At 45.3% G+C, this 23,341-nt stretch overlaps 1 protein-coding gene across 1 annotated transcript in view; it reads left to right on the top strand.

Moving 5' to 3' along the window:
• Window positions 1-23,341, top strand: part of LOC117357250 (histone-lysine N-methyltransferase 2D-like) — a 468,534-nt gene that overhangs the window by 293,613 nt on the left and 151,580 nt on the right. Inside the window, 1 exon segment of the mRNA XM_033937621.1 lies at window positions 21,059-21,125. Within this exon segment, the coding sequence (XP_033793512.1) occupies window positions 21,059-21,125 (67 nt within the window).

Raw genomic sequence — 23,341 nt, forward strand, 5'->3', positions numbered from 1 at the left:
GAGGCTGTATATTCATGCAATGTTTACATTTTTTGGTAAATGAATTCCATTAATCCATTCATAATGTGATGGGCAATTTTTCTGTCTAGAAGATATTAGCAAAGATGCTTGGTTTTACATTTTTCAAAACTGAATTTGTATCTGTAGAGGGAACATGGTATTTCTTCACAGCAAAAGTGTTATAATATAAACAGAGTTGAGAAAAAAGACCTTATCTCTATTCTTCCTTTGCAAATCAATGTACACATTGATTTGCAAAGGAACTTAAGTGCTAAGTTTATAAATCTTGGCAAGGAGTTAAGTGTGAGGAGGGAGTAAAACTGAAAGTGAAACCATTTGAGCAGAATACTTCACAAGTCTTGGGATCTTTCTGTATATAACCTGAGATTTATCATAATTATTCTTTCCTTGGAGGAGAAAACCTGTAATGGCCGTTGGCCATAAAACAGGACCAGTTTGAGAATATTTTAATGAAAGTTCATCTACCTATGGGTAAAGCAGGCATGCGTGTAAAATGCAAACACTGCAATAAAGAAATGCAAGGCCTGGTGGCCTGAATGAAACAACATTATGAGAAGTGATTTGATGAAGATGATAAAAGGAACGTATTTGAACAGGCAAGATCTTCAAGTTGGTAAATATTTTGATTTCATCGTATTTTTTTAAAGACCACCATGAGGAATTATCATATTTGAGCAAAAATATATTTGTTGTTATTTCATATTACCGTCATTTTGATACAGTCATTATGAAGAAATAGAGTTGATGCAAATATTTCTTTTGGGGCAGTACTGAGTGGCATTGAATACAATGAGTAATACTAAATAATCAGGGATGGTATCAATAATAAAATAATAGCATTGACTTTTTAGTTTACGGAAATCTTATCATCAACCTAAAGGATTCTGGAAACTATCCACCTTCAAGATCACCAGCCTCCTGTGCTACAGTTTCAGAGTTATGTGTCCAGGATAGAGTTGGCAATCACATCATATATATCACATATTCACAGTATATCACCTAAAAGAAAGGAAAAAATCTGACATCCAGGAACCACCATAGATATGTTTGTGATAAAAACCAGCAGTTTAGAAAGAGGTAATTGATGAAAAAATTGCTCAGTTTCTGTAACAAATTCTTCTTTCCGTGTAATTGAAAATCCAAACTTCATTAATATAGTTCAGTCACTGAGACCAAAATACAGTCCACTCAGCTGAGCAGATGTTGCAGGGAAACTGCTGAATAAAGTGTGTGACAAAGAAATGGAGTAATGTGCAACAGGTCTGGAGGGTAAAATTGTTAACCTAAATCTTGATGGGAATGTCAACAATGATCCTGTTATATGTGCTTGTATAACAACAGAAGAAGAGCATGTCTTTCTTGCAGAAAGGAAATGAACATACAGCGGACTTCTTATAGGAAGTAGCAGCAAAAGCTATAATGTGAACAAAAACTTCAAATGTCTAGTACGCAGTTTAGTCACAGACAATGCTGCAAATATATCCAAGATGAGAAGAAATTTTGAAGAGCAGAAAGAGAATACCAAGCCAGTAACGTATGGTTTGAGTGCTCATTTGCTGCACCTCCTAGCCAAAGACTTCAGTGTTCCAGAAATAGAGTAATGTCTTTGACATTGCTAAATACTTCCATAACAGTCATTTTGCTATAGCAGCTCTGAAAAGAATGGGTGGAACCAAACTAACGCTTGTACTAAATGTTAGATGGAACTCTAGTGGACTGTTTTGTGCAGTATATCAAGAATTGGCCTTGTCTGCTGATAATTTGTGAACAAAATTGAGACAAAATTACAGCCCAAATTCTCATCATTGGGTTTAAGAGAAATGTTGAAGATATGCTGAGAATCCTGAAACCCATTTCAGAAGCTTTAAACAAAATACAGAAAAATAGCTGTTTTATTGCTGATGCTGTTGAAATTTGGAATGAACTAAGTGAGCACTTAAGAAAGAACTGAACAACAACGGAATTAAATTATAAGCATTAAAAAATGAATAGGATAAGCACTCTTTCCAGCTCATTTTCTTGCAAATATTGTCAATATCCGATACCAGGATCAAACCTTAAGAGCTATAAAAGAGGAGTTAGCTATGATATGGGTATCCAGGAATCATCCATTTGTAATGCAAACTATAATAAACTTCAGAGCTAGGAGGGAGCCATTCAAGAAATATATGTTTGCTGATTAAGTTTTAAAGAAAGTCACACCAGTGAACTAGTAGAGGTCACTTATTAAGCACTTAGATTCAGAGATTGTTGAAGTAATGATTTCACTTTTAAGAACAGTAGCTTCTTCTGCTAGCATAGAAAGAATATTCTCTTCCTTTGGACTCATACATTCCAATTTGAGAAACTTGTTGTTCTTTCCCAGATTGTGAACAAACAGGATGATAAAGATAGAATGAGCTACAGAAGACAGTATTTTAAGTTTTCATGTGTGGACCTGGCTCATAGTCTAAGTTTTTGAAAGATATTTTGTGTAACCATTTCAGTTAACATGGATGTTTAAGCAAATACAAGAATGCATATGCTATAATGCCATTGGTTTGGTTAAATAAAACTATTTAAATTGTTAAGGTAATGATGATTTTTCTCCTTTCAATAAAGTATAGCAGAAAAGTTGTTCAAATTTGAATGATTAACCTATTAAACTGGAGATAGTTCACATCACAGTTATTTCATAATTATTTATCTATGTATTTCTATAATAGTATAATCAAATCAGTAATTTGTTGATATAACTGTAAAACTAATCTGAAAAGTTGTTCTTCAAAAAAATGAAACCTTCATCTGGTTGTAAATATTAAGATTATACCAGCAAGAATGAGTCTTCCTGTAGAAAACCATGATTTAAATAAAATCATTCTAATTAGTGATTTTAATTGTGATTTAAATTGCTTTGATTTAAAACAAATTCTCCTTGAATGGGAATATCCAGATACACTCCTGTAAGGTCAAAGGAGGTCAAATATTCTCCCAGTTGAACAGTTAGCAAATCGCCAATCTCAGAGTTTCTATTGAAAATCTCAGGATCCATATTTCTTTGACCCATTTCAAGTCTAGATTTGGATGAAAGATATCCTTCTCTTTCAGGATCACAAAATGAAGCATCTCCAAAGCCCCTGCTCCTCTAGAGGAACCAGGAATGACCTCTTCTAAATGTACTAAGTGTTTCGAGTCTCCTGGACTTCTCCCACTTTTAACGGGGAATGGCAGGAGACTATGAACACATCTAAGAAAGGTCCCACTAACTCTGATGCTCGAGAACCCAGTAGTACCAGGTGATATGTTTTTACCAGAGGTGAGTCCATATCAGGCATCTGCCCTCAGAATGCTCTACAGCAGTGGTTCCCAACCCTCTCCTGGAGGACCACCAGGCCAGTCGGGTTTTCAGGATAGCCCTAATGAATATGCATGAGAGAGATCTGCATATAATGGAGGTGCCAGGACTGCAAATCTGCTCCATGCATATTTATTATGGCTATCCTGAAAAGCCGACTGACATGGTGGTCCTCCAGGATAGGGTTGGGAACCACTGCTCTACAGTATTGGTCCCTAAATTCTCAGTGAACTCCAGGTCCTGCCAAATACCCAGAAGCTCCTTTACTATCTCCCCTTTGGATGCCCACTAGAAATAAACCTACCATGCTGGGATGTAGCTAATTTCTTTGAGCAATACTTCCAGATCTGAAAGTTTATCTAAAGCAATGCTGCTCAAATGGTGGACTGCACTCTACAGTCTTGACTCCACAGCCTTGCTATGTGGACCACAGGGGTGCAGTGCTCCTACTCCCCCTCCTCGTGCCGGATTAGCACCGCAGCAGCTTACCTATCTCCTGAATATCCTCCAAATACTGCAGCTGGTCACGATAAAGATAAAGCCAAAAGCTGCCCCTCTGGCCAGCAGAGCCCTTTCTCTGCTGCACTCACTTCTCTTTTGTAACTTCCTGTGGGCGGATGCGGAAGAAAAGGCTCCACCAGCTGAAGAGAGGCAGCATTCAGCCCCTGTAAGCTGTTTGCATCTTTACCACAAGCAGCCTCCAGCACACAGCATGGCACAGTGAGTAACAGACTGACAGCTGTTAAAACAAAATCTTGATTTGGAGGGGTGGGATCTTTAAATGTATATTTTTTGTTTGGATTCTGGGGTTAGACCCAGGGTCCTCCATCCCCAAATCGCTAGTTTTTAGACCACAGTGTAGCTCCCACAGGCTGTTTTTGGCGCTAAAATAACTACTGCAGCAACCATCTTGGATTTCCCGATTTGAAAATAAAAGCCTCTATCTGCCTCAAAACACTTCAGCTTTGATCAAAAACAGGTGTAACGGACTCAGGCCAAGATAGTCAAACCTCGGTTTGCGAGTGTTTTGCAAGATGAGCAAAACACTCGAGCAAATCGTGCCTCGCAAACTGAGCATTGACCCGATTTGCGAGCGCCTCCAGAGAACTGGCTTCACCGCCGCGAACGCCCCCTCCACCCACAAATCCCCCCCCCCCCCCGTGACTCGGTGTCACCCGATCTGGCACTGGCGGGCAGCACCAACTCACAGGATGTGCCGGTGGCTGAAGATCCTGCTTCTTGCTTGGGCTGGGCCTTGAGCATCTGCACATGCTCAAGGCCTTCTGGCTCCCGCTCTCCGATATTCTCTGGTTTCCTCCTGAATTCATCAATATGATGATTGAAGCTTATATGATTAACAAGGGCCATAAGAAACCCTTGAGGATTGTGGCCATCTTGGCTCCTTGGGTTCCCCCCAGGAGTGCAATTTCCGAGCAACAGTGCCATGAGCAGGATGTGGAGGTCCAGTCTGAGGAAAACTGGGATGATAGCTGCTCTATATCAATGCCTTTACTTTCCCAGTCTGAATCTTCCATAGCAGGAGATGTTGTTTCATATCTAGAAGGGCTGGATCCAGACCTGGTGGTGGCCCTTGATCTCGAGGGCGACTCGACTGTATGCTAGCTGTTAAAATCCTTGGCGCTTTTGGAGATAATTCCTGGAGAGATTCATTGGTTAACTAGAGAGTCTGCAGTCCTCAGCCGCACAGTGCTCACTTATGAGCAGCATTAAAATGCAGACCACATGTTTCCCCTCTCATCAAAACATTACAAAAATGCTAATGGATCATTGGGAGGTCGTGGAGGGACCCCTTTGGGTGGCCAAAACCAAGGCAAAGCTCTATCCAATGGATGCTGAATTTAATCAGCTATTTGTTCCACCGAAAGTGGATCCCTGGTAGTGCAGGTAACCAAGTGTACTTCCCTCCCAATGAAGGCGGTGTGGTTTTAAAAGATACTCAGGATTGCAGGCTGGATTTTGTTCTTAAGAAACAATTTGAAGCCATGGCCTCAGGTTTTAAAGGAGCTACAGTAGCATCCTTTGTTGCCCATAGTTGCCACTCCAAGTTGTGCCATCATCTGGAGGCAGTGGCCGAGAGGGATCACCAGTTTCTGATGTCCGGAGTGGATTATGTAGCTGATCTCTTCGGTCATGAGTAAAGTGTCTACTTATTCTATTTCTGCCCCACAGGATGCTATGGATCAGACAGTGGGCAGGGAACTCCTCTTCCAAGGCGATCTTGAGTAAATTATGCTTTAGAGGAAAACTAATCTTTGGGAAAGGTCTGGGCAATCTTATGTTCAATGTACAGGATCATAAGCTGAGGACTTTACAAGACAGCAGACCTTGAACCCTTAGGAGGTGCATTCATTTTTGTGTTTTAAGACGATATCTCCAGTTCTTGGAAGGTCTTTACAGACCAGAGATCATTTCAAAACTCAAGGCAAAGAGTCGGAGGAGCCAGACATCCCCAATCTTCACAGTTGCTCCTAAGAAGCAGTTATGAGGCCAAGGTCTCCACGCATCAGGGGGAGGTTAACGCCCTATTAGGAGGCATGAACAGAGATCACTGGGTGCTGGATATTATCCAGGAGGGGTACAAGCTAAAATTCTTTAATCCCCTCCTGGACCTCTTTCTGGACCCTCCAGCTGCGAAGCCAGAAAAAGTGATCAGAGTCTGAGCAATGATACAAAGGTTTCTAGATCTAGAAGCCATAGAGCCTGTACCAGAAGTCTCAGGCTCCGGCAGATACTCAGTATATTTCATAGTTCCCAAAAGATGCTCAGACGATTGGAGGCCAATTCTAGACCTCAAGGCTGTCAATGCAGCCCTCAAGATACCACATTTCCGTATGGAGACGGTGAGGTCGGCAGTTGCTTCAGTGGTGCCCGGAGAATTTTTTGCCTTCCTGTATTTGATGGAGGCCTATCTGGACATTTCCACTTTTCTGAAGCTCAGGAAGTTCTTGCAATTCCATGTGATAGAGCAATACTTCCAGTTCGCAGACTTGCCCTTCAGGTTGGCCATACCTGCCCTTCTGGCTGACCATCCTACCACACTCCTTCACCAAGGTGATGGTGGTAGTTGCAGCACACCTACACAGAGCAGGTATACAGGTGCATCCATATCTGGACGATTGGCTGATAAGAGCCCAGTCCAAATCTGAAGGAGAATTGTCTCTGCAAAGAGTGATTCAGCTACTACAGAGGCTGAGCTGGGTGGTCAACTTTCGGAAAAGCCACCTGGAGCCAACACAGATATGGGAGTCTGGTTCAACACAATGTAGAACAAGGTGTGCCTGCTAGAAGTCAGAGAGAAGCTCCTGCTTCAGATACAGGAGTTTTAGAGCAAGACAGCTCTTACAGTCTGGCATTACTTGTAGGTGCTGAGATAAATTGTAACGTCCATAGATGTGGTTCCCTGGGCAAGAATGCACTTGTGTCCACTCCAGGATGAGCTCCTCTCCCATTGGTGCCTACAGAGTGATGCACTGTAGAAGCAGTTCCCTTGGACAGTAGAAGCACGTTGCAGTTTAGCCTGGTGGTTGGAGCTCTGTCTCTAGCTTGAAGAGTTCCCCTTCACAACTCCTAATGGATGATCCTGACGATGGATACAAGCCTATATGGCCGAGGTGAACATTGCAAAAGTTGTCCGGTTCAGGGCCGTCAGTCTCCTCAGAGGAGGTGGTTGATCAACTGCTTCAGACTTCGAGCCATCTGCCTGCGCTTCAGTCTTTCAGGAGTGCATTGCAGAGCAAAGTGGTATGAGTTTTCTTGGACAACACAACGTTAATAGCCGATGTCTGACATTAGGGGGACACCAAGAGTGCTCCTCTTCACTTGAAAGCCCAGGTGCTATTTTGGTGGATGGAGACCCATCTCTTGGCACTCTAAGTGGCACGTGGCAGGAGTGGACAGTTTGCAAGCAAATTTTTTCAGCCAGAAGACTCTGGATCCCAGGAAGTGGTCTCCATCTCGGGAAGTCACCTACGTTGAGTCAATGGGGGCACCTGATTTTCAATCTGATGGTATCAGCGGCCATCAAGAAGGCGGCTCAGTTGAAGATATGAGTTAAGAAGTGAAGGCTTGGCTGCCCTGGTACAACATGGACAAAGACAGAATGACTTTACGTCTTCCCTCCATGGCTAATGATAGGCAGACTTGTACCCATGATCTAGTGGTGATTCTAGTAGCATCAGACTGGCCAAGGCATCCATGGTATGCAGATCTGGTCCATCTGCAAAGGGATCAGGGTCTCAGACTTCCATGCCATCCAAGACTGCGCACATAGGGCCTATTAACCGGGATGATCCGTACTGCTTTGATCTTATGGCATGTCTCTTGAGTAAACGGCGCTAACGCTCAAAGGCTATTCGAAAAGAGTGGTGACCTCCCTTCTAAGATGTAGGAAGAAATCTACTCTAGCCACCTATGTGAAAGCCTTGAATGGTTCTGAGCCTGCTGTGCTCTAGAGGAGTGAGGATTCAAGCTCAGCTCCAATATCAGTGGTGCTTGCCTTCCTGCAGGAAGAACTGGAAAAAGGCTTTGCGGTTGGCTCACTGAAAGTTCTGATAGTGGGACTCTCGTGTTTGAGCCTGAGGTTAATAACAGCATTGTAGCCACACATCTGGATTAGGTCAGGTTTTTTAAAGTGTGCTTTGTGCTTACATCCTCCAGTCTTTTCCAATGTGTAGTCTTAATCTGGTCTTATGGGTGCTAGCTAGAGTGCCCTATAAACCTCTAGAACAGTGTGTGTCAAACTGTGTGCCAAGGCACATCGGTGTGCCTTGAGAGATTCCAGAATTTTACTTTATGAAGGGAATTTTTAAAAATAAGTATACACTAGAACAGATCAATGTTTATCCCAGGACAAGCAGGCAGGTATTCTCACTAATGGGTGACGTGATCCAACGGAGCCCCGATGCGGACGCTTCTTTGAAGAAAAACTCGAAGTTTCGAGTCGCCCGCACCGCGCCTGCGCGAGTGCCTTCCCGTCCAGACCAAGGCGCGTCTCCTCAGTTCTTACTTTTCCATGGAGCCGAGAAGTCCGTCTTTGACTCTCTGCGCAAAGTTTTCTTCCCTTGTGCCTTCTAAGTCCACGGTTTTGGTTTTATTTGATCTTAATCGCTGATTTTCGTCATGTTTTATTTAAAAAAAAAAAAATTCTTCGTTCCGTTCGACCGGGCAGGCCACGTGGCCGCAGCCCCGCAGCTTTGATCTTGCGGCGGAGCTTTTTTGGCCTATGTCCCGGCCTATCACCGGTTTTAAAAAGTGTGCCAAGTGCCAGCGCGCGATTTCGCTAACGGTCCCTCGTCGACGCTGTATTCGATGTCTCGGGCCTGAACATCTCCCGAAATCGTGCCGGCCTTGCTCCACACTCACCACATGTGCCTTCAAGCGCCGTTGCGTTTTGTGGGAATCGCTGTTCATGGAGTCCTCGACGGAGCCATCGACCTCGAAGGGACCTTTGCCTTCAACATCATTCGCAACTCCACAGCCTACCACCTTTGTGGCGCTGAGTCTCATCAAGCCCACCTATATTTTAAGTTCTTGTAAACCGTGACGAACTCCACAACATCCGTGGAGATGATGCGGTATAAAGGTTTAGTTTAGTTTAGTTTGTCCCGGCTCAGACTCCGGCACCTGCTGCGATGCCTTCCTCAACCTCCTCAGGTCAGGTAGCTCAGCAGCCCATTCCTCCAGTAGTGTTGAAAGTGCCCAAGACCTCGAAGTCCAAGCACTCACACACTGCCCCAAGGGAGCACGAGGCCCGCGAAGGTGATCCCATTTCAGATGCAGATCCATCCTTGCCGGCCTCATTCCAGACCATGCTACAGAAGCAATTCATCGAGCTCTTTACCACGATGGGGCCTCAGCTTCTTTCCCAAATCCAGCCTGGGCCATATGGAGACCTGCCGCGAGGTCAAGCCCCCTCCAGTGCCTCAGCGGGGAACACACTCTCAACAGGGAGCAGAATCTCTGCGAGTGTCTGGTCTGGCAACAATGCATGCATCGCAAGGAGCAGAGTCTTTGCCCATGCCTCCATTGGAGCCGATACACTCGATGCAAGGAGCACAGTCTTTGCGAGTGCCTCCGTTAGAGCCGATTCACTCGATGCAAGGAGCAGAGTCTTTGCGAGTGCCTCCGTTGGAGCCGATTCCATCGATGCAAGGAGCAGAGTCTTTGCGAATGCCTCTATTGGAACCGATCACCCCAACGGGGTTCGAGCCGTTACGGCAACCACCCCTGCTTTGATCAACCGCTTCCAGCCCCATCCACTACCTGGGGGCCTCAGCGAAGACCTACTCGCCTCGCCCTTCGAGGCCGACCCCTCAACACAGTCCACATCACCGATCGAGGCACTCCTCGAGGCACTCGTCCAGGCAGGCCTCACCTCATCGGAAGCAAGCATACCTGGAGTATTCCCCACCGACCACTACTCCTCCACCGATGCCGGAGCTCGAGGACACAATGGGATCTCTCTCACTGTCACGATCCCTGTCCCCTATGGATCAGGAGGCCTCGACCTCTTCGAGCCCGTCTCGAGGCCCTGCAACGGCCGACCAACTGTCCTTCTCCTCGTTCTTTCGACAGATGGCTGATGACATGGACATCCCCCTAGATACGGGGTCCAAATTCTCGAAAGAATACCTGGAGACTATTCGCCTCCCTCAAACACCAGCAGAGTCCCTAAAGCTTCCCTTACACAAGCTGCTGGACTAGACCTTTACACGGTGCCTCGAGACACCTTATTCGATCCCCGCGGTGCCGGTTAAGTTGGACACCAGATACCGCACTGTTCATCGGAAGGGGTTCAACGGATCTCAGCTCTCCCACCAATCCCTGCTAGTGGAGTCCTCACTGAAGCGTTCTCACCCCTCCCAGGTCTATGCCTCCGTCCCACCTGGTAGAGAAGGAAAGATCATGGACCGGTTCGGCAGGAGAGTTTACCAGAACTCCATGATGGCCTCAAGAGTCCTGAATTACAACTTCCACTTCATAACATATTTGGAATTCTTTTTGTCCGTACTTCAGAAGTTCATGCCCTACGTGGATCCCAGGGCACAATTCGAGTACCAGGAGGCGCTGGCTTCGTTATCCCAGCTCCGGGTGCAGCTTATGCAGTCCTCCTACGATGCCTTTGAGCTCGCGGCTTGGGCCACAGCATGTTCGGTGGCGATGCGCTGGCTGGCGTGGCTGAGGACAATCGACATGGACCCCAACCTCCAGGACAGGCTTGCCAATGTTCCATGCGCTGGCTCCGACCTCTTTGATGAGTCCATCGAGGCGGTAACCAAGAAGCTCTCGGACCATGAGAAGTCATTCCAGTCCATCCTGCGTCCGAAGCCCAGGCCTGCTCCTCCTTGTCAATCACACCTGCCGCTGATCTACCAGCGGCGCTACCCCCCGAAACAGGCTCCCCTCATCCGACAGTCTGTGAAGAGGCAGTATCCTCAGAAGCATCAGCAAAAGCCTCAACCATCTGCTGTTCCTAAGGCTCCTCAGCCCTTTTGACTGTCTCAAAGAGAGCATAACCTCTGTCACTCTACCTGTTTCAGCAACTCCACCTATTTTTTCCACCGATGGATGACCATCACCACCGACCTCTGGGTCCTCTCCATCGTCAAGGAGGGATACTCCCTTCAATTCCACCAAGTTCCTCTGGAACATCCTCCAAGAGAGTATCCTTACAACTTGACACAGACCACCCTTCTTCTTCGGGAAGCCCAGGTCCTGCTGCAGCTCGGCACCGTCGAGCCGGTCCCTCGGGACCAGCAGAACAAGGGGTTTTACTCCCGGTACTTCCTTGTTCCGAAGAAGACTGGCGATCTGCGACCCATTTTGGACCTCAGGGTGCTCAACAAGTTTCTGGTCAAAGAAAAGTTTCGCATGTTGACCTTGGCATCCCTGTATCCCCTCATCGAGCAGAACGACTGGTTATGCTCTCTGGATCTGAAGGAGGCCTACACTCACATCCCTATTCATCCGGCCTCACGCCAATTCCTCAGATTCCGGGTGGGACATCTCCATCTTCAATACCGAGTGCTTCCCTTCAGCCTGGCCTCATCCCCCAGAGTCTTCACCAAGTGCCTGGTAGTGGTAGCCGTAGCGCTCAGGAACCACGGCCTCCAGGTGTTCCCTTACCTGGACGACTGGCTCATCAAGGATTCCACATCTCAGGGAGTCGCCCTCGCGACCCAGAAGACAATTTGGTTATTACAACATCTGGGATTCGAGATAAACTTCCCAAAATCCCACTTACAGCCTTCCCAGACTCTCCCCTTCATCGGGGCAATCCTGGATACTACCCAACTCCGAGCGTTCCTCCCTCCCCCACGCATGGAGGCTCTTCTTCACCTCTGCCATTCAGTGTCCTCTCGCCCTTCCATCTCGGCAAGACAGATGATGGTCCTGCTAGGCCACATGATCTCTACGGTACATGTGACCCCATTTGCCAGACTTCACCTCAGGACCCCTCAGTGGACCTTGGTGTCTCAGTGGTCCCCAGACGTCCCACATCCAGGTCACTCCTGCTCTGCAACAGTCTCTTCGCTGGTGGATGCTATCCTCCAATCTCTCCAGAGGCTTGTTGTTCCAAACCCCCCGCCATCAGAAAGTCCTCACGACCGACTCGTCGACTTATGCTTGGGGGGCTCATCTGGACGGCCTCCGCCCCAGGGTCACTGGACCAGCACGGATCACCAGTGCCACATGGAACTCAGGGCGATCTTCAACGCTCTCCAGACCTTCCAACATATCCTTCGCGACCAGGTTGACCTCAACAAGCAGGGAGGAACGGGATCACCCTCCCTCTGCCAGGAAGCTCTGAAAGTGTGGGATTGGGCAACTCGCAACAACACCTTCCTCAGAGCGGTCTACATTCAGGGGGTGGACAATGCCTTAGCAGACAACTTGAGCCGTCTTCTACAACCTCACGAGTGGACCCTCAACTCCACGCCCCTTCATCACATCTTCTCCCTGTGGGGAACGCCTCAGATAGACCTCTTTGCAGCCCCCCACAACTTCAAACTGCCTCATTTCTGCTCCAGGATCTACACCCCTCAGCGCCTCGAGGCAGATGCATTCCTCCTGGACTGGACGAATCGCTTTCTATATGCGTTTCCTCCATTTCCTCTCATTCAAAAGACTGTCAAACTGAAGTCAGACCAGGCCACCATGATCCTGATCGCTCCACGGTGGCCCAGACAACCTTGGAACTCCCTTCTACTTCAACTCAGCAGCAGGGAGCCATACCCTCTACCAGTTTTTCCATCTCTGCTTACGCAGCAGCAGGGATCTCTCCTTCACCCCAACCTGCAGTCTCTACACCTGACAGCTTGGTTCCTCTCAACGTAACCCCTCTGCAGTTTTCCCAACCTGTGAGGGATGTCTTGGAAGCTTCAAGGTAGCCTACTACCAGACAATGCTACCACCAAAAATGGACTAGATTCTCTGTTTGGTGTGTTTCTCAGCACCAGGAGCCTCAACATTCCTCCTTGCCTTCAGTTCTGGACTACCTTTTGCACCTGTCAGTCTGGCCTCAAATCTTCCTCCATACGAGTCCACCTCAGTGCAATTGCTGCTTTCCACCAGCCTCTTCAAGGGAAACCCCTCTCCACCCATCCTGTGGTTTCCAGATTCATGAAAGGACTTTTCCATGTCAACCCTCCCCTCAAACCGCCTCCAGTGGTTTGGGACCTCAATGTTGTTCTTTCACAGCTTATGAAACCTCCATTTGAACCTCTTCACAAGGCCCACCTGAAGTATCTCACTTGGAAGGTAGTGTTTCTCATTGGCCTCACTTCTGCTCGACGAGTCAGTGAGCTCCAAGCCCTGGTCGCGGACCCACCTTTTACAGTCTTCCATCATGACAAGGTTGGTTCTCCGCACCCATCCGAAATTTCTCCCGAAAGTTGTCTCAGAATTCCATCTTAACCAATCCATCATTCTGCCAGTATTCTTTCCGAAGCCACACTCTCACTCTGGAGAATCTGCTCTTCATACTCTGGACTGTAAGCGTGCTTTGGCTTTCTACCTAGATCACACCAAACCTCACAGAACTGCTCCTCAACTTTTCATCTCCTTCGATCCGAACAAGTTGGGACACCCCGTTTCCAAGCGCACCATCTCCAACTGGATGGCGGCTTGCATCTCATTCTGCTATGCCCAGGCTAGATTGCCCCTTGACAAAAAAATCACAGCCCATAAGGTCAGAGCTATGGCAGCTTCTGTAGCGTTCCTCAGATCGACACCGATTGAGGAGATTTTTAAAGCTGCCACGTGGTCCTCGGTTCATACCTTCACTTCTCACTATTGCCTGGATGCCTTCTCCAGACGGGATGGACAGTTTGGCCAAACAGTATTACAAAATTTATTCTCCTAAGTGCCAACTCTCCCACTATCCCACTATGGTTAGCTTGGAGGTCACCCATTAGTGAGAATACCTGCCTGCTTGTCCTGGGATAAAGCAATGTTACTTACCGTAACAGTTGTTATCCAGGGACAGCAGGCAGCTATTCTCACGTCCCACCCACCTCCCCTGGGTTGGCTTCTCTGCTAGCTATCTGAACTGAGGAGATGCGCCCTGGTCTGGGCGGGAAGGCACTCGCGCATACGCGGTGCGGGTGACTCGAATCTTTGAGTTTTTCTTCAAAGAAGCGTCCACATCGGGGCTCCGTTGGATCAAGCCACCCATTCATGAGAATAGCTGCCTGCTGTCCCTGGATAACAACTGTTACAGTAAGTAACATTGCTTTCTCAACATGCAGTACGCATACCCTTAGGGGTACGCAAGCCACTTGTTGGGGTTACGCACCACCATGGATATTGCCTGACTGACTGCCTCTGCCTAAGCCGCCTCCACCACCGGGGATCCCTCCTTCCTGCCCTCCGTCAAAGCCAACCCAACCCCAGCCCCCACTCCTCTCGGCTGGATCCAACCTCTCCCCAGTTCCCGATTCCCCCACCTACCAGTTCCCTGCCGCTATATTTTGAAAACTTCATGCAGCCAGCAGCGCAATGAAACCAGCATCCCATCGTCTGCCTGCTTTTCCTGGAAGTGTTCTTTCTGCAGCCTATGCAGAACGCTGCACAAAGAACACTTCCGGGGTACTGGCAGATGACAGGAGGCATGCTTCATTCCCAATTCCCCCACCTACCAGCTCTCCACTGCTGTATTTTAAAATCTTTGGGCAGTCAGAGGCACAATGAAGCCAGCCTCCCGCCATCTGCCTGTCCCAGAAATGTTGTTTCTGTAGTGTTCTGCCTACACAGAATGCTGCAGAAAGAATACTTCTGAGGTAGGCAGGAAAACGAGGGCAGGCTGGCTTTGTTGTGCCTCCAGCTGCCCAAAGATTTTAAAATACAGCAGTGGGGAGCTGGTAGGTGAGGGAATCGGGAACTGAGGTTGGATACTGCTTAGAGAAGTGGGGGCTGGAGTTGGGAATAAGGGAAGGACAAATGCTGCACGTGCTGGGGTTAGGAAGGGAGGGAAGAGAGATGCTGCTGGTGGGTGAGGAAACAGGAAAAAAGAATTGTTGGATATAGGTGTGGAATGAGAATGAAAGACATGGTGCACATAGGGAAAGGAAGAAAGAGGAAAATTGAGCATATAGAATGAGGAGCGAGGTAGAGATGCATGGGGAGAGAAGGATGAAAGGGAGAAATGTTGGATATGGTGGTGGAGAGGAAACAAGGACAGATTTATACGGAATACAAGGTGGAGGAATATTGGACATAGTGATGGAGGGAAAGATGTGGCATGGTGCGGGAGAGGGATGATAGAAGGAGAAATGAGCATGGAGATGGTGGGCAGTGGTGAAAAATGCTGCAGGGGATGAGAATGGTAGAAACATTGGATGTGGCAGTAGAGGGGGTGGTAGAGATGCCTGGATCTCTCAAGACAGATGGACAGTGAAAGAGAGAGGGAGACATGTTACCAGTAGAGGTGGAGGACAGAGGAAGAAAAGTTGGACTCGTGGAGGGACAGAGAGAGATGTTGGTTGGGGAAGGGAATGAGGTCCAGAGGAGATGAAGCGTGCAGGAGGCAGAAAGAAAGAAATTGATGCACAGTCAGAAGGAAGTGTAACTAGAGACTCATGAAATCACCAGACAGCAAAGGTAGGAAAATGATTTTATTTTCAATTTAGTGATCAAAATGTGTCCATTTTGAGAATTTATATCTGCTGTCTATATTTTGCACTATATTTGTCTATTTTTCTATAGTTATTACTGAAATGACATTGCATATTTTAAAGTTATTTGCCTTGACCTCTTTGAAAACCCCCCAGTATAAATGATGTTTTTTTTAATTTTGTGGTTACCATTATGTATTAATAAGATTATATTGTATGTATATGAAAAATGGATGGAAAAAATTGCATTACAATTAGTACTATTATTATGGAGGTGGGGTCTGGGGCAGAGCTTGGGTGGGGGTACTTGGTTGATATTTGTTAGACTTAGGGGGTACTTGGCTTGAGAAACACTGGAATAGATGGTATATACGTCACATACGCAAGAGTCTGTCAATGTTATGAGTGTCTGTGTGCGTAAGGATACAACTGCCCATGCAAGCATCTTTCTTTGACGTGATTAGTCTTTGAAATCAAACAGCAAGTTAATTTTAATTTTTTATTTTTTTTTTAATTCATTCATTCTTCAGCCCAAAAGAGCCCAGAACGGGTTACAGGGTTACATACACTGCATAGTCAATAATAATAATAATAATAATTTTATTGACAGTTTTTCTGATTCTTCAATTGTATACATTATAAAGTTTGAAATTTTTTTTTTTTTTAATAAATCTTTATTGATAATAATTTTATTTTTGTATACCACCACACCACATAGTTCTAGACGGTTCATATATAGAGAAAAATTATACAATCAATAAGTAAAATACAATTGACTTAAAAATTCATTAAATCAAACTAAAATAAACAATTTAAAATCAATATACAATTTACAAGTCAAGATTCAAGACATCAATTTACAAATATGGGCAAGATATAGTTGGATACAATGACCAAGTTATGGTAAATAGAGAACATCTGAGATACACTAAACAACTATAGTAGATATAATATCCTAGATATTCTAATTAACTATACATGCTTTGGTGAGGAACTTAGCACTATGGCCCAGTTTAAAAGTTTATCTGAGATCATTTAGGCTTGGTCTTTTCATGGAGCTGGATTTGTGAAGAGGAAGGTTTTCATTGCCTTCCTAAAGTTCCATAGGTTGTCCAGCTCTCTGATAGATGGTGGCATGAGGTTCCATAGTTTGGGCATGAAGTGCGAGTAGGTGTGCCTGTGGGCTCATTCTCTATTGAGGCGCATCCAGGGGTTAGGGATAGCCATCTTTCTTTCTGGGATCTTAACAGTCAGCTTGGGTTATAGATTGGTAGCTTGGGAATCATTTAGCCTGGTACCAATTTCTTGAAGGTTTTGAATGCCAGGACTTGAGCAACAAAGAAATCAAGGCTTTGTTACCGTTTGGATCTTGTTATCTTTGCAAACTTGGATTTTCAGCTCTGACAGAAATTAAATTGAAAAAAACAGAGAGCAACTGCAGATGGTGGATGATGAAATGCATATTTGCTTGTCGACTATCAAGCCATGTTTTGAGTTAATTTGCACTCAAAAACAAGCACATCTATCATACTGATTAGCAGTTCTATTCTGTCTACTTTAGTTTCACCATTGTTACATTTACGTATCCATAACTTAAAGAACTTTAAATAAATAACTCTCAAAGTTAATTTCTTGTTTTTTTTTTGCAATTTTATTATTTTGTTTTAATGTGTTCGTGAAAAATAATTGCTCCATTTATTGTGCCAGAGTTAAAAAAAATTAGAGACACTGCTCTAGAGCAAGCTTCACTGATGGGTCTTACAGTTAAAACACTGTATTGGAATTGCAGGCATTGTCATGCAGAGATCCCTTCCTCATTTCACATTCAAGAATAGTACTGCTTACAGTACCATCTTTCTTACCAAAAATAGTCTCTAATTTTCATATCAATCAGGAAGTACAGTGGTCTTCTGCCTTCATACCCTCAGGATTGAGGAAGAGTGATAAAGTACTGAAATTGTTAGATGTGTGCAGAGTGTTGCTGAGGTATCTGGAGGTTACGAACGAATATCAACTGTTGGATCATCTCTTTGTGCTGGCAGGTGCTGCACTTAAAGGCCGACCAGCTTCGAAACTGACCATTTCAAGATGGAGCTGTATGATCATTTCTTCAGCTTATATTGGAAGTGAGAAGTGACCGCCTATATCTGTAAAGGCACATTCCACTAGAAGTGTGGCTTCCTCTTGGGTGGAATCTTCAGAGATTTTCTTGGAAGAAATTTGTAGAGCAGCCACATGGTCCTCTCTATATACGTTCACAAAGTTTTACAGGGTGGACATAGAGGCCAAGGAGGACTCCACATTAAAACATCCATCATCTGTCCCGCCTTAAACTCTGGGGACTGCTTTGATATGTTCCACAGGTTCAGGAATAATATGGCTGTCGCACTAGAAGGAAAGATTAGGTTCTTACCTCGGCAATCTTCTTTCTAGTAGATACACATTATTCCTAAAGCCCACCTTGTCAAATGTTCATTTGCCTGCTTACTGCCTTGAACATGCCAGGGAATCCAAATATCTTGTTTCTTTCCTTTTTCCAGTATTGACAAGGATAGAGGATGCAACTGCCATTTTGAAGAATCTAGGGGGTATCTGACAAATTAACCCACACTCTTAGTGCAGGTTGCATTCCGGTAGGTGACTTGTTTGTTTTCACCTTGTTATGTATTGCAAATGGTTAAGTTTTGTTTCATCTGTTATATGTCAATGATATGAGCAGAAATATATGTTTCTCATAGAGAGTCATAAGAACATAAAAAGCGCCATCTCCGGAACAGACCCTAGGTCCATCAAGTCCATCGATCCGCACACGCGGTGGTCCCGCCAGGTGTACCCTGGCATAGTTTTAGCCCCCATATCACTCTAAGCTTCTCGTAAAGAGAAGTGCATCTAGCTTACCCTTACCCATGTCACTTCATGCCACTCATAAGGAGATGTACATCTAACTTACCCTTAAATCCTAGAACAGTGGATTCCGCAATTACCTCTTCTGGGAGAGCATTCCAGGTGTCCACCACTTGTTGCGTGAAGCAGAACTTCCTGATATTTGTCCTGAACTTATCCCCCCTTAGCTTCAGCCCATGTCCTCTTGTCCATGCCATATTGGACATTGTAAATAATGTTTTTTCCTGCTCTATTTTGTCGATTCCTTTCAGTATTTTGAAAGTCTCGATCATATCCCCTCGCAGTCTCCTTTTCTCAAGGGAGAACGGCCCCAGTCTCTTAAGTCTTTCCTTGTAATACAGGTTCTCCATACCTTTCACCAGCTTTGTTGCTCGTCTCTGCACTCTCTCTAGCAGTTTTATATCCTCCTTTAGGTATGGAGACCAATGCTGGACGCATTATTCCAATATGATGAAATGCATATTTGCTTGTCGACTATCAAGCCATGTTTTAAGTTAATTTGCACTCAAAAACAAGCACATCTATCATACTGATTAGCAGTTCTATTCTGTCTACTTTAGTCTGACCATCACTCTATAAAGCGGCATTATAACTTTCTCCGATCTACTCGTGATTCCCTTCTTTATCATGCCTAGCATTCTATTCGTGTTCTTCGCTGCCGCCGCACATTGCGCCAACGGCTTCGGTGTCCTATCGATTAATATTCCCAGGTCCTTTTTCTGTTCAGTTTTTCCCAGAGTTGCACCTGACATACTATACTTATGTTCCTTATTTTTTCTGCCTAAGTGCATCACTTTGCATTTTTCCACATTAAACTTCATCTGCAATTTATCTGCCCAATTCTCCAATCGGCTCAAGTCACTCTGGAGTTCCTCACTGTCCTTCGGCGATTTGATGGCCCGGCATAGCTTTGTGCTATCTGCAAACTTGATGATCTCACTGGATGTTCCATCCTCTAGGTCATTGATGAAAATATTAAATAAGATGGGCCCAAGTACCGAACCCTGGGGCACACCACTAGTCACATTTTCCCAGTCCGAGAGCTTCCCATTTATGCCCACTCTCTGCCTTCTGTTCTCCAGCCATTTGCCTATCCATCTTAGTATATCTCCTTCTATTCCATGGCCCTGCAGTTTCCTGAGGAGTCTTACATGTGGAACTTTGTTGAACGCCTTCTGAAAATCCAAGTATATAATATCCACCAGTTCTCCATTATCAATTTGTCTGTTCACTGTCTCAAAAAATTGAAGTAGGTTCGTCAAACATGACTTCCCTTTCCTGAATCCGTGTTGGCTGGCTTTCATCAGGTCGTGTGTTTCTAGGTGCCGGGTTATGCTATCTTTAATCAGCGCCTCAACCATCTTCCCAGGGACCGACGTGAGACTCACAGGTCTATAGTTGCCCGGTACTCCTCTTGATCCTTTTTTGAATATCGGCGTGACGTTCGCTATCTTCCAGTCATCTGGTATCTGCCCTATTTTGATTGACTGGTTGGCAAGTACCACTCCCTATTTTGTTTACTCTCTAGGTCTAATATCTTCTTTGGTAGAAACTGAGGAATTGGAGGACATCTGAGAGAGATGGGTAAGCAGAGAAAAAGAATGCTAATGAGGCTTTCTACAAAAATTATTGTGGGAATAGATCGACTACCCACAGGTTTAGGAATAAGGTGGTCTGTCTACTAGAAAGAAGATTACCAAGGTAAGAACCTAATCTTTTCTTAATAAAAGAAGAATATGTACTGACTACATTTCATCCAGCATAAAAAAGTGACTACCCACAACTTATTCACCAGAGATGGTAGTAGCTACAGTACAGAACCTACAGATGTAGTTGATGACATTCTTGATGCAGATATAGCAACGGTGAACATTGACCCATTACAACAGGAGATACACCACAGAAGTTAATGAAAAATTAAGATGATTGACTACAATTTATTTGAATCCTGCAGATGAATAATAGAGTGTTGGCATTAAATTTGAGAAATTCAGATCATAATTCACATATCCTAGCTTAGGTTCATTACTTTGATATGTACCAGGGGTGTAGCCAGAAGTCCATTTTTGGGGATTCCAATACTGCGTGCGCCCCCCCCCCCCCCCCCTTTTCTCTACAACCACTTGCCACAGTAAAATATTACCTTTGCTGGTAGAGATGCCAAGCCCCATTGGCAGAAGACATCTCCCACTTGAAATATGAATGGGTAAATTCACAAATAATACAAAGAAAGATGAATATATGTTATGTATAATAGGTAAAATATATTTATATTTAACTCATGTTGAAACACCATTATTGAACCTTGAACATCATAACTCTTGATAAAAGGAAGCCACTCCCTCATAAGTTACAATGATAAGCCAGATGGACTTGGTGTGAGGAACTGTGGTTCTCCTGCAGGTGATAGAATCAAAGTACAGTTTTTTAAAATAGTTTATTGCTATAGGGTCAGTGTTGTTGAAGACAGTTGCCTATTAATTTATTTATTTTTTTGTCCAAGGGGATGGTAAGTTTTGTTCTGAGCTAGTATATTTTAGATTTGTCATTCAATTTCCCTACCCATCTTTGCTTAGGAAAAAAAACTGCATGACTATTGAAACCATGAATGATGAAACATTGTAGCTATGTGTATTCTCTGAGCAGCTATACAATTCTCTTGCAGGAGAAGAATGGCACAGATTCATCCCAATCACGCCCAAATCCTCCATCATTTGCTCAAGGTGTTATCAGTAAGTATATTTCACACCAGCTATAACAAATCTGGGTATAGAATTTACATCATATTCCCTTCTCAAAAACACCAAAATATATATTTCTAGTGCAATAGGTATGTCATTCTGGACAGTAGCGTATACTCACCATGCTTGTGAGCCTTGCAGAAGGAGTCCATTCCAGGTTTTCAAATCCTCCTCCTTTTCCAGAGAGCTCTGCTGCCCACTTCAGTTGTTCCTTCTGCACATGAGCTGGAAGGTGTCTTTCTGATCTGCTATATTACTCTATTATTTTTGGTATTTTATTTTGTGGATTTTGCGGCTATCAATGTTCCAGAACTTCCTGGTTTGGGGATAAGCTCTGCCTGCGTAGAGAAGAAGCAGACTTGGGTCTGCAGCTGGCAGGTTAATCCCATGGGGACCTGTTTGGTCAGCCTAAAGAAAATTTTGTGGAACTTGGGATCCACAGGGGGCTCAGTGGGACTCTTCATTTTGCCAGCTACAATTTTGCCTCCTTCTCCCCCCCCCCCCCTTTATGTGCATGGTTCTGCAGTGGTTGAGGAATCTTCTCTTCTAGGAGATATATGATTGCAAACAGGAGCAAATATGCAAGAAGCAGTGGTGACTCTCGGTCAAGGGGAGGATCCCAGAGTACACTGGCTATTCAAGTCTTTGGTGGTATTAGAGCTCATTACTGACTCCCTGCAGGAGTTGCAGTTAGACTTCCAGCAGGCCCCTTCCACTTAGTGTTCTATCCTGAATGGTGTGAGAGCACAACAGATGTCTTTCCTTGGCATTCTGATATGAGTGTTTAAGTCACAAAGCACTCCTTAAAGGTAGCCAAGACAGTGACTAGGCTGTATCCTATGGCACAGGGGTGTCAAAAGATGTTTACTCAGCCTAAGGTAGATTCCTGGGTTGCTCAGGTAACCAAGTGCGCGTCCCTGCCAAGTGAGGGAGGTGTAGTATTAAAGGATATGCAAGATTAGTTCAAAGCTTTGGCCTTTGGAATCAAAGCAGCTGCAGAAGTCTCTTTTGTGGTACGCACTTGTCATACCAAGATGCGTGGGCTCAGCTTGGCAGAGGATGAGCCTTTGCTCAAGCTTATGCTAGTAGAGGTAGAAAATTGAATGAATGAATAAATAAATTATGTAACCGATGCTGTCTAAGACAGAGTCATGAGCAAATTCTCAGCTTATTTCATTTCCGCTCACAGAATGCTCTGGATCAGTCAGTGGGTGGGAGATTCCATCTTCAAGGCTACTCTCAACAGACTCCCTTTCAGAGGACAAATGTTGTTTGGAAAGGAACTGATGGCCAGTGTTACAGATTGCTGTCCAAAATCTCTGCCTGACAGCAGTCTATGTACCTCTACTAGAGCACTGTTCTTCAACCGTCGGTCTGCGGACCGGTGGCAGTCTGCAGAAAATTTCTGCCGGTCCATGTAGGGCTGGCGAGATTGAGTTGGCTGACTGTGGTTTCTTCCAGCCTCAGGCGATCAAGACAGGCTGCCGATGTCTGGGCCTACCCTCTGTGAGTCTCGCCTGTTCGGAAACAGGAAGTTGAAACAAAATAGGCGGGACTCAGAGAGTAAAGGTCCTGACGTCGGCAGCCTGTCTTGATCGCCGCCCCTGCCAAGTTGCTGAAGAGGGCTGTGGGGAAGTTGCAAGTGGAAGGGAGATGGTCAGCGTGTGCGGGAGCAAGATCCTGGGGAGCCTTCGACAGTGGCTGTCTCCCCTCCCAGCAGCTCTCCTACTTGCCAGAGCAGTGATTCACCGGCAACTTCCTCTTTCCTCAGAGGCGGCAACGGACCCAAGGCTGCCTAAGTAAATCACTGCTGCAGGCAAGTACTGAGAACTGTTGGAAGGGGAAGAAGCCACTGTAGGAGGCTGGGAAGCTGCTGGATAAAGGGAGAACTGCTACTAGACCCTGGAGGGAAGTAGAAGGAGATTTGCTGGGAGGAGAGGAGGGAAAGGGCTGGGAAGAGAGTTAATGTTTGATAGGGGGAGGAGGGAAGGGAGAAGGAAAAAAGGAAGGAAACAGCTGGCAGGGAGATTACAGGAGGGGAAGGGGGTCAGGGTAGAATGGAGAGATCAGATGAGGGAAAGGGGAGAGAGAGGAATGAGAAAGTAGAGAGAGATTGATGCTGGAAAGGGGGTCAGCAGAGAAATGAGAGAGGGATAAAGATGCTAGATCTGGTGTAGAAGAGATAAAAATGAAGAAAGCAGTGAAGC

This window comes from Geotrypetes seraphini, chromosome 3 (assembly GCF_902459505.1).
Source record: "Geotrypetes seraphini chromosome 3, aGeoSer1.1, whole genome shotgun sequence".
Classification (NCBI taxonomy): Eukaryota; Metazoa; Chordata; class Amphibia; order Gymnophiona; family Dermophiidae; genus Geotrypetes; species Geotrypetes seraphini.